Source organism: Salvelinus namaycush, chromosome 1, assembly GCF_016432855.1.
Source record: "Salvelinus namaycush isolate Seneca chromosome 1, SaNama_1.0, whole genome shotgun sequence".
Classification (NCBI taxonomy): domain Eukaryota; kingdom Metazoa; phylum Chordata; class Actinopteri; order Salmoniformes; family Salmonidae; genus Salvelinus; species Salvelinus namaycush.
This window is the reverse complement of record NC_052307.1, coordinates 25,416,413-25,429,110: the sequence shown is the minus strand read 5'-3', so window position 1 is coordinate 25,429,110 and position 12,698 is coordinate 25,416,413. Positions and strand designations below refer to the sequence as shown.

Here is a 12,698-nt window from a genome sequence, read left to right as displayed (position 1 = left end):
TTTTTGTTGTTGATCAAATTAACAAATTGTCTTTTGTTGAATTTATATAACACCATTCCAAAATTGTTTAGCATCATCTAGTCAAATTGGGTCATGATTCCACAATGTTTAACTGTTTGCATCAGTTTCAAAGGGGGGGCCTTTATTTTGAAGGCGACCCGCCGATTCCACAACATACCTTGTACGGACTACAATTCCCTGGTCTCATTGAGGTCAACGTCACTCAGATTAGAGTATTTATTTTTATTTTCAAAATTTAGCATAGTACACGGTCCTTCGCGACGAAGAACCAAATAAAGCTAGAAAGATTTTCTCAGATAGTTCGAACGTGCAAATATTATCTACGGTGTCACTTGCCTGATCTAAAGCCCTACCGAATCCAACTGACAGTAGCGCCTATCTGCACATTTTGTCATCGACGTTGCGCCCAGGCAGATCAGTTGTTGTCCACGGGAGTAAAGCTGGCTATGAATTACTAGCTACTAGGACACCTATGTAGCTAACGTTAAGCAACTAATTAGCCAATGCTCGAAGAGAAACCAGGGAGTATTCAGGAGTCTACACCAAGAGCTCTGGAGAAACGGGTGAAATAGCTAAATGTCTTTACGCTGAAAATGGGTGATGACGTTTGTAAATAACTAGAACAAGCTGGCCAGAGTAGCTAGCTAGCTTAGTAGTTTGCCAACACAACTGTCAAAGCCAGCTAGATAGGGATTTCTTTGCTACCACTAGCTAACTGATTATCCATTGCTAATGTTATAGTAATAACCTTAGTTAATAGCTAACCCGTGTCAACGCATATGCTGATAGTGAGTTAACTAGCTAGTTGGCTATTTAGCTAGCTAGCTATTATGACAGTCGACACCTTGGTAGCTAGCTAGCTAGCTAGCGCCTGGAAATCGAACGAGGGGGCTCTTCAATAAGATAGCTAACTTGTTAACTAACCTAAATTGACTACGGTCAACCAATTATCCAAATCGAATAGTTAGCTAGGCGTTATTGTGGATAGGTATTGATTGCAAACCAATCGGCACTTGGCTTTCACCACCGGAAAATGAAGAAGTTCTTCGATTCACGCCGGGAACTTGCGAGTTCTGGGCCTGGTTCTGGAGCAGGTGGAGGTGGCATTGGGTCGAGCAGCAGCGTTGGCAGTTTTATTGGACGGGTTTTCACCATTGGACGGTATCAAGTGACCGTTGATGAAACTGTTGCTGAAGGTGAGTTAACGTTACAGTAATTGATCTGCTATTCAAACATTGCCCGATATCACTAGTGCCAAGCTGGAAGCAAGTTTGGGTTCGAAGCAAGTTTACCCCGATGACGTGCAACCTGGTTTCAAGAAGAAGAAAAAAAATTCTGTACGTAAATCAGACACCTCATTTACGATATATAGCGTTTCGTATGGTATGTATTAATTTACAGATGTCCACCCATTTCGTATGATATATTACGAATTTGCAAAACTTACAATATGTTGTGAATGTGCAAAACGTATATATGTTACGAATTCCACTTTCTGGGTTAGGGGAAGGGTTAGCTAACATCCTAAGTAGTAGCAAAGTAGCTAAAAATAATTAGTAGTATAAAAGTTGCTCCAATGCTAAAGTTGTCTAATGAGATTCGAACACGCAACCTTTGGGTTGCTGGACGTTCGCGTAATACGCACACCTATCCACCCCAATCAGTCTTAAGTAACCTTCTGTCTTATGTAACCATACACAATGTAACATATACGAATTTCAGTGTCCCGTATTTAAAATGTCTATGAGACCAAGCTGTGATATGGCCTCCATCCTATGATCTCAATCTAACATAAACTAACATTAGCTGCTTTTGTTTGCAAATAGTGTTATAACAGATTGGCTTTGATTTTAATTCTTGGTGATATCAAGAATTCTGTCATCATGGTCAATAATAAGGACTTAGCCTAGCCTATGCCTGGGGGCCTTGGAAGCTCGACTATGGTATGCAACTGCTGTAACAGCTGTGAGCGCCCTAAAACAGCTGTGGTGTCACTGGTAGTGTCAGGATTAATTTGGAATGTGACCACCAGACGGATGGTGATGGGAATCTAAAAACTGGACAGTCTCCATCCTGAAGCAGATGGGGCATCTAGGGCATGGGCAAGGTTGTATCAAGCATTTCTATCATTCAGGATTGTCCACCTGGTTGGTCTTTCACAGGAGGAACATGGCCCTGGAATTGGAATCTCACCTCATCATAACTGACATACATTATAGGCTAACATTTCTAGCCCCCATTCCTCAAGAATGGAGGAACAAGGTATTATTTTAAGTCTGCTCAGACATTATTACCTTCTGACTGAGTCACAACTCTTGATGACAAATGGAGGGGATAAAAAAAAAAGTGGGATTTTAGATGAGGGTATCAGTACAATTTGCTACATGAGGACTGTAGGAGCCAAACGGGTCATATTGTTTCCAATTAATTTCTGTTGTATGTGTGTTCACCATTAATCTCCGGTCAATGGAGGATGGAGAATATACTTAAAAGGAATAGATGCTCCAAGGCCTACTGGGAGTGACTGTAATGGCAGCACACAGTGGGGAGGCCTATAACTTAAGGCAATAAATTAGCACATGCTCCACACAATACATTATCTTTCAGATTAGATTGGGAGAATTGTGTTGGTTTGGCAACGCGGCTTGTCTTTGGTCACTGACTTTTGTGGGTGTGTTAATTTGCTTCACAGGGTTGGTTGGAACATTGACACAGCTTACCTCTTGAGCTATGTTCTCCTTCACATGATGTTGATGATCATCTGGCATTGTCATTTCTTAATATGTTTGGTAGACCCGAATCTGAAGTCATCATGAGGGGCCACAGTTGCTCGTGGGTATGCGTACATTTTAGTGGCCCCCCTCTTTACCATGGAGATACTTTTTTGTACGTTTTAGAGTTCAACTCAAGCAATTCTACACATTTTGCCTTGGGCTGTAGAGAAAATGTTTGCAGTTTTAATGTGTGACCCACCATCTGGATTTGGTCCTATGTAGCAACATTTGGAATTGTTTTTTACATTGGATAAAAGTAGACTAAGCTGGAAAATGGTATATCAATGGGAAAGTAATTCTGCTTTGAGAGTTGATGAAATTGTAACCCCACTTTTAAGAAAATTGTCCTTGAATATTTTGTTACACCTACTGGAGAGCATGTTGTCTACACCCATTCAGCATTGTTCACACCCTCTTAAGCCTTAGCCCCACACATCTCTTTAAGGATTCACATGTGAGGCCATGTACTAAACCGAGTGAGTAGTGTAGTAAACAACCAAAGATATCAAGACTAAAAATTGTAAAAGTAGTAGCCTACAATAAGTGTGAACTCCATTTAAAAAATATATTATCTAGTCCTTGGCCTGTATCCAAATCTGACTTTGGTGCTGGTCATGTTGTTCACATTACCGTCTCTGTTAAACACGCACTATATCAAATTAAATCTAAGTTTGTCACATGCACAAGATACAGAAGGTGTAAAGGGTACATGGAAATGGTTACTTGTAAAATATTTTATCATTATTAAATGACGCTTACCAGGCGCACTTTTCTAAATTGATGGATCATGTGAAAGAAAGGCTATTACCACCCCCAGCCACATCTAGCTAGCGTAGCACCCCGTATTATCGGAATATTCAACAGCGTTTAAGAGATATATTACCTTTGTCGTGTCTGTGACTATCAGTAAATGTGAAGACTTATTTTATCAAATCAATTCTCTGTAATTATTAAAATTATCATGTAAACTTTAACTAGGAAGTTGGGGCACCACAGGAAGAAAATAATTGTCTCTATTTCCCGAATCGACTCTTAAGATATTTTCAATTAGTCTTCCATTAATGATTATTAATTGTTACCTCATTAGTCTCATTCCAAACGTCGTAAAATTATTGGTTATCTGCACAAACCCTAGTTTCCATAATGATTCAGCAATATACAAATTGGCTTAATTATTTATTAACTAAATAATCACAGAAATACATAACAAACAGTAGATATTGGTTACTAACAATGATAGAAAAGTCCCTAGTGGGCTAATCCGATATGACTGCTTGGAAGACAAAAGGAAAGGGGTGGAGACTGGGAAAGACCAATTGGATTCACTACACACAGTCTAGAATTATATTAATTGAAATGCTAATCCTTTGCACGTGAACGGCCGCTCATTCGAGGATAATTGCAATTTATATATTTACGCCGTATGTCGTTGTCTTCTCTGTTGGAATATTCAATCGTCCTGTAGGGTTCATCAGAGTCTCTGGTTAACTTTCCCAGAAGTCACAATGTATTTTGCGGTTGTAGGTGGTTAGAATGGATATTTCAGAGTACCATTCAGAAATCTTCTCATAGAATAGATGCTTCAGCGGTTGTCGGTATTCTCTTTCTAGACTTGTATAATTACTAGTCTGCAGCTAGAAATTACATATCTAAGATTTGCTCTTATTCTGTAGGGACTGATAGTCTCAGAGTTTAACCATTTCCAGCCGTGTAGCCAATGCTCCACGTGGTATGGTCTTGTCCTTTGGTAGAGTTGTAGTGCAAACTATTTTAACATGTTGCGTCAGCTGCATGTTTTCTAGTCTGGTGTGAATTTCTTCAGGAGTGGGTTTTATCCTCTGTCGAAGACGGTGCGGTTCTATGACGCCTAATGAGATGTCTGGGCTCACGGGGGTGTAGCCACTGAGTAGAAAAAATATTAAAAGGTATCAGAAATAGTGTTGTCACGGTACCAAAAATGTTACAAAAGATACAAGGCTAAATATTTTACGATACCTAGTAGTATCGCGATACCACGGTGTAAAAATAAATAATTGGCCTAGCATCCTGTTTGCCCCGTCCCCCAGAGGCTTGTCCACGTTTTCTAAACATTTTCCAAAAAACCTGTCACTGAAATTCACACTTACTCAATACAACACATTGAGTTGAACTTCACACTGTTCAGTGTATAATAGAATATGGCATTGAATGGCTGATTTGCTCATATTTCCAAAGGCCTACCTGTGATTTGGCTGGAGGAATGGGAGGAACGAATATACATGCGTAAGGATCTGCATGTCATTATGTCAGTAAGGGGAAAACACTGCATGAACCCTTTACCCTTCAGTTAATGCACACACACTCTCCCTCCCATCCACACACTCTCTCGGTCTCCCTCACTCTCAAACACACACACCACTCTCTCTCCCACAAACACACCTATACACACTGCTCCCAGTTTAAAACGTTAGACACCAAACAGAATTTAAGGAGCACCAGAAAGAAATAGATTTTTTTATTTACTTAGGCTTACATTAGGCCAATAGGAATCTTACCTTTTTGAAGCACATCTCATGACTAGCAGACCTTTTACCTTTTCTTCCTGTGCCAATAAAATTGGCCTGAACCTACTGTCAAGTTACCAGGTTGTTAGCTAGCTAGGTAACATGACTGAATGTTGTTTGTTATCAAAACAATAATCAGCGACCCGGTATTAGTTTTAAATGTTCCTTGACATAGTTTGAAATATCAAATGTGCGCGAATACCTATACACAGAAAGAAAAAGGCATCTCTGGTAACATGGGTAAAATACTACTTGAGTAAAAGTATCTGGTTTAAATTGTACTTAAGTACAGTGGTGGAAAAAGTACTAAATTGTCTTAAGTAGAAGTAAATTGATTATATTAAGCAAACAGCATGATTTTATTCGTTTATTTTTATTACGGACAGACAGGGACATAGTGAGCTATATTGATAGATGCCTGAGCATTCGAAATGTAACGACTACTTTTGGGTGTCAGGGAAACGTGTGAGAGTAAAAAGTACATATTTTCTTTAGGAATGTAGTGGAGTAAAGGTAAAAGTTGTAAACAACATAAATAGTAGGGATGCACCGATATGACATTTTTGGCCGATACCAATATCTGATATTTTTCTTGCCAAAAAACCCGATACCGATAACCAAAATTTAAAATTTTAGCGGCCTTAAGCGTTCTAGTACAGTTAAATAGTTGAAACACACACTGATCAAAAAGTTAGTTGGCATTTACAGGTGAAGTCAGAAGTTTACATACACTTAGGTTGGAGTCATTAAACTAGTTTTTCAACCACTCCACAAATTTCTTGTTAACAAACTATAGTTTTGGCAAATCGGTTAGGACATCTACTTTGTGCATGACACAAGGAATATTTCCAACAATTGTTTACAGACAGATTATTTCACTTATAATTCACTGTATCACAATTCCAGTGGGTCAGAAGTTTACATACACTAAGTTGACTGTGCCTTTAAACAGCTTGGAAATGTCCAGAAAATTCATGGCTTTAGAAGCTTCTGATAGGCTAATTGACATAATTTGAGTCAATTGGAGGTGTACCTGTGGATGTATTTCAAGGCCTACCTTCAGACTCAGTGCCTCTTTGCTTGACATCAAGGGAAAATCAAAAGAATTCAGCCAAGACCCCAGAAACAAAATTGTAGACCTCCACAAGTCTGGTTCATTCTTGGAAGCAATTTCCAAATGCCTGAAGGTACCACGTTCATCTGTACAAACAATAGTACGCAAGTATAAACACCATGGGACCACGCAGCTGTTGTACCGCTCAGGAAGGAGACGCATTCTGTCTCCTAGAGATTAACGTACTTTTGTACTAAAAGTGCAAATCAATCCCAGAACAGCAGCAAAGGACATTGTGAAGATGCTGGAGGAAACGGGTACAAAAGTATCTATATCCACAGTAAAACGAGTCCTACATCGACATAACCTGAAAAGCCGCTCAGCAAGGAAGAAGCCACTGCTCCAAAACCGCCATAACATAGCCAGACTGCGGTTTGCAACTGCACATGGGGACAAAGATTGAACTTTTTGGAGAACTATCCTCTGGTTTGATGAAACAAAAATAGGACTGTTTGGCCATAATGACCATCTTTATGTTTGGAGGAAAAAGGGGGATGCTTGCAAGCCGAAGAACACCATCCCAAACGTGAAGCACGATGGTGGCAGCATTATGTTGTGGGGGTGCTTTGCTGCAGGAGTGACAGGTGCACTTCACAAAATAGATGGCATCATGAGGATGGAAAATTATGTGGATATATTGAAGCAACATCTCAAGACATCAGTCAGGAAGTTAAAGCTTGGTTGGAAATGGGCCTTCCAAATGGACAATGACCCCAAGCATACTTACAAAGTTGTGGCAAAATTGCTTAAGGACCAAGTCGAGGTATTGGAGTGGCCATCACAAAGCCCTGACCTCAATCCAATAGAGAATTTGTTGGCAGAACTGAAAAAGCGTGTGCGAGCAAGGAGGCCTACAAACCTGACTCAGTTACACCAGCTCTGTCAGGAGGAATGGGCCAAAATGCACCAAACATATTATGGGAAGCTTGTGGAAGGCTACCCAAAATGTTTGACCCAAGTTAAACAATTTAATGGCAATGCTACCAAATACTAATTGAGTGCATGTAAACTTCTGACCCACTGGGAATGTGATGAAAGAAATAAAAGCTGAAATAAATCATTCTCTCTACTATTATTCTGACGTTTCACATTCTTAAAATAAAGTGGTGATCCTAACTGACCTAAGACGGGGAATTTTTACTAGGATGAAATGTCAGTAATTGTGAAAAACGGAGTTTAAATGTATTTGGCTAAGGTGTATGTAAACTTCCCACTTCAACTGTAGGAAGGTGGTTTTCTGTTAAGTGCATTACATGCTGACCACACCGCTCGTGTCGCGTGCTTGGCAAAATAAATTTATACCAACGAGCATCTTCATTGCCAAGCGCTAAAATAGTCAGTTCTATTTGTGATGCTGAACGCGGTGCAAGTCCTACCTCTCCCATCTCCTCATTCGTTTATAGAAGCAGATACCCACGTGCCATCCCCTCATTGGTTATACCCACGTGGCTGATTTGAAAGATGAACCGAGTTCGGTCGGTAGTCGTGGAAAGAAGAATTATCCTGGAAGGAGGTGAGATGACTAGAAACGATTCGGTTGACCGTTTTATGTGTGAATTACTTGTCGGAGTAGAGGACCTTTTGCATTTCAGGTAAAATAACAACTTAATGTTTATATCCCAGGACAAATTAGCTAGCAACAGCAAGCTAGCTAAATATGACAAATTAGCTAGGAAGTGCAAGCTAGCTAGCTAAATTGCCATAAATGTTTAATGCTTTAAGACCTGTCCCCAAATTAATATAATTGGTTCAGAGTTTGCTTTGATATTTTAACATGCGTGTCATGATCGCGTTTGGTGTGGGGGGACAAAATACATTTATGCACGAAGGAGCACGAGCGCAGCCGGTTTGGGTTCCGTAGAACGTCTGCGCTTCAGCTGAAAAAGGTAGCACATCGTTGGTTCTTAATGGGCACGTGAGAGTGATTTAAAAAAAATATATATATATATATACGTCTAAGTAAAAACTGTTGACCCTACAAAAACCTCCAGGATATTTAAGTACAATGGTCCCTTTATGGATGCTGTAGTTTCATTTTATTCCAATGTCTAGAATTTGAGCTAGGTGGGTGGAGAAATACTCGGAAAACTCAATTGCTAACGACCCTGTTAAAAATACAGTATGTGGTTCTCGGTAAGGGCTGGACAGCTCATGAGAGGCAGGATTGTGTTGTGTACCTATAAATTGATTCACAAATTTTCGACATTGGTGTCATAGTAGTGATTTTACTGATATCAATTTTGTTTATGAATTATTAAGTGATTAAAACTCGTACCAATTATTAACAGAATTACCAAAAAATCTGTAACGGAACTACTGCAACTGAATTGGCAACAATGGGAAATCATAGTCACAAACCACAGTTGGGCCACCTGCTACTGTCCTCCCTTCCACTGGTATATTATGTTCAGCCCCCAACTTTTCTGTGTCTTGTGGTCAAACCAAGAGTGTTAAAACAGTGCGTCTGGACAAGCCCTCCCTCTCTCTTTCTCTCACTTTCCAGTTAATGTCACCTCTCTCAGCTCTTACTGACACCTACCCATGAGCCCACTCTTTCCATTCACTAACCAGCATCCTCACCCACTGAGCACAGACCGACTCCGGACATCTATAGACGTTGAAAAGTAGTAAAAATTGACAGCCCACCCTGTCCTTGATTTTAACTTCCACAGATAGAACCAAATCTGGACCAAATCAAAACCTATAATTTTATGTATTTTCACAAGTTTGGATAGCACAGTACATTGAGTAGAGCACAGTAGATTACACTTCAATTAAATACAGTTCAGTAGTGATTAGAGCACAGTGGAATATGTCCTATACAATACAGTAAAGAAAAGTACAGTATATTATACTGTACTGAACTGTGCTGTACCCTACTCTGTGCTGTATTGCACTGTACTGTGCTGTGATGTCCAAACTTGTGAAACAAGAGGAGAATGACACTCATATCCATAATGATACATTTCTGTGTAGTACAGATCAGGGACCCATGATGTAATTCCGTTGCCGGGTGTAAATCCACTTCACTTAATGTAGTTAAGTAACCAAAATATATTTTTTCAAACTCAAGGTGCCATGTCATAGCTGACACCCCATTATTTCTGCAAACATCTTTGAATCTTAATTCAGAGCAGATATTGTTTTTTGAAAAATGTGGTCGAATAAAACCTGAGGGAGATATTACCATAATTCCATTACCGAAGTTTGCATCTGCACAGTTTTTCCACTAAATTCGTTTTTGGAAATGAAGTAGTCTTTGTGCATAGAGTTTGTATGGTTTATTAAAATTTGAAATCAAGTTTTATTTTTTGGGGGCATACAGTTGTGGCCAAAAGTTTTGAAGGACACAAATATAAATTTTCAAAGTTTGCTGCCTCAGTTTGTATGATGGCAATTTGCATATATTCCAGAATGTTATGAAGAGTGATCAGATGAATTGCAATTAATTGCAAAGTCCCTCTTTGCCATGCAAATGAACTGAATCCCAAAAAAACATTTCCACTGCATTTCAGCCCTGCCACAAAAGGACCAGCTGACATCATGTCAGTGATTCTCTCGTTAACACAGGTGTGAGTGTTGACAAGGACAAGGCTGGAGATCACTCTGTCATGCTGATTGAGTTCGAATAACAGACTGGAAGCTTCAAAAGGAGGGTGCTGCTTGGAATAATTGTTCTTCCTCTGTCAACCATGGTTTCCTGTAAGGAAACACGTGCCGTCATCATTGCTTTGCAGAAAAAGGGCTTCCGAGGCAAGGATATTGCTGCCAGTAAGATCGCACCTAAATCAACCATTTATCGGATCATCAAGAACTTCAAGGAGAGCGGTTCAATTGTTGTGAAGAAGGCTTCGGGGCGCCCAAGGAAGTCCAGAAAGCGCCAGGACCGTCTCTTAAAGTTGATTCAGCTGCGGGATCGGGGCACCACCAGTACAGCGCTTGCTCAGGAATGGCAGCAGGCAGGTGTGAGTGCACAGAGGCGAAGACTTTTGGAGGATGGTCTGGTGTCAAGAAGGGCAGCAAAGAAGCCACTTCTCTCCTGGAAAAACATCAGAGACAGACTGATATTCTGCAAAAGGTACAGGGATTGGACTACTGAGGACTGGGGTAAAGTAATTTTCTCTGATGAATCCCCTTTCCGATTGTTTGGGGCATCTGGAAAAAAAGCTTGTCCGGAGAAGACAAGGTGAGCGCTACCATCAGTCCTGTGTCATGCCAACAGTAAAGCATCCTGAGACCATTCATGTGTGGGGTTGCTTTTCAGCCAAAGGTGTGGGCTCACTCACAATTTTGCCTAAGAACACAGCCATGAATAAAGAATGGTACCAACACATCCTTCGAGAGCAACTTCTCCCAACCATCCAGAAACAGTTTGGTGACGAACAATGCCTTTTCCAGCATGATGGAGCACCTTGCCATAAGGCAAAAGTAATAACTAAGCGGCTCGGGGAACAAAACATCGATATTTTGAGTCCATGGCCAGGAAACTCCCCAGACCTTAAGAGCTTGTAAGTAAGCATTTCACGGTAACAGGATTATGCTTTGACTCTTTCACTTTAAAATGTACAGTCTTGGCCAAAAGTTTTGAGAATGACACATTAATTTCCACAAAGTTTGCTGCTTCCGTGTCTTTAGATATTTTTGTCAGATGTTACTATGGAATACTGAAGTATAATTACAAGCATTTCATAAGTGTCAAAGGCTGTTATTGACAATGACATGAAGTTGATGCAAAGAGTCAATATTTGCAGTGTTGACCTTTCTTTTTCAAGACCTCTGCAATCCACCCTGGCATGCTGTCAATTAACTTCTGGGCCACATCCTGACTGATGGCAGCCCAATCTCGCATAATCAATGCTTGTAGTTTGTGGGGTTTTGTTTGTCCACCTGCCTCTTGAGGATTGACCACAAGTTCTCAATGGAATTAACCTGTTAGTGATCCCTTCGCGCGCAATCCCTTTAGCGGGATCGATTTGACAACATCCAGTGAAATTGCAGAGCGCCAAATTCAAACTACAGAAATGTCAATATTCAAGATTCACGAAAATATAACTGTAATACATCAAAATAAAGCTTAATTTTTTGTTAATCCAGCCGCAGTGTCAGATTTCAAAAAGGCTTTACGGCGAAAGCAGACCATGCGATTATCTGAGGAGAGCGCCCCGCATACCAACACATGAAAATCATTTTCAACCAGGCAGGTAACGACACAAAAGTCAGAAATAACAATATAATAAATGCCTTACCTTTGAAGATCTTCTTTTTGCAATTCCAAATGTCTGTGACACAATGAATGGTCGTTTTGTTCGATAAATTCCTTCTTTATATCCCCAAAATGTCAATTTATTTGACGCCTTTGATTCAGAAATACACCGGTTCCAACTCGCCCAACATGACTACAAAGTATCTAAGTTACCTGTAAACTTGGTCCAAACATTTCAAACAACGTTCCTAATCAAACCTCAGGTATCCTAAAACGTAAATAATCAATACAATTTAAGACACAGGATAAACTGTTTCCAATATTGGATAAAAAACAACGTGAAGCACGTTCCAGTTCATGCACACCAAACAGAGTCCATCTGGAGTGACACATACAAAGAACAGCCATACTTCTTCATTTCTCAAAAGAAAAACATTGAAGAATTTCTAAAGACTGTTGACATCTAGTGGAAGCCATAGGAACTGCAACCAGGTTCCTATTAAATAGGGCTTCCCATAGAAAGCCGTTGGGAAATACTGTGACCTCAATTTTTTTCCCTGGATGGTTTGTCCTTGGGGTTTTGCCTGCCAAATCAGTTTTGTTATACTCAGACATTATTTTAACAGTTTTAGAAACTTTTGTGTTTTCTATCAATATACCAATTTTATATGTATATCCTAGCTTCTGGGCCTGAGTAACAGGCAGTTTACTTTGGGCATGCTTTTCATCCAGACGTGAAAATACTGCCCCCTATCCCTAAGAAAATCCAACAGTGCAGTTCAAGAAGAGTTAAGAAAATATTTACCAAATAGACTGAAGTAAAAAGTAACACAATAAGAATAACAATAATGAGGCTATATACAAGGGGAACTGGTACCGAGTCAGTGTGCGGGGGTACAGGTTAAATGAGGTAATTTGTACATGTAGGTAGGGGTGAAGTGACTGCATAGATAATAAACCATGAGTAGCGGCAGTTTACAAAAGGAAGGGGGGGTCAGTCAATGTAAATTGTCCGGTGGCTATTTTATTAATTGTTCAGCAGT

The 12,698-nt window shown here is 40.0% G+C and overlaps 1 protein-coding gene across 4 annotated transcripts in view; it reads left to right on the top strand.

Annotated features, from left to right (window-relative positions):
- The first annotated feature begins 278 nt into the window (after nucleotides 1-278).
- LOC120019212 (AP2-associated protein kinase 1-like) overlaps nucleotides 279-12,698 on the top strand; it is a 42,899-nt gene continuing 30,479 nt past the window's right edge. For all 4 annotated transcript variants that reach the window (XM_038962676.1, XM_038962615.1, XM_038962563.1 and 1 more), the window contains exon 1: nucleotides 279-1,217. In XM_038962676.1, coding sequence (XP_038818604.1) covers nucleotides 1,055-1,217 — 163 coding nt within the window. In that variant the 5' untranslated portion in view covers nucleotides 279-1,054. The remainder of the gene's footprint in view (nucleotides 1,218-12,698) is intronic.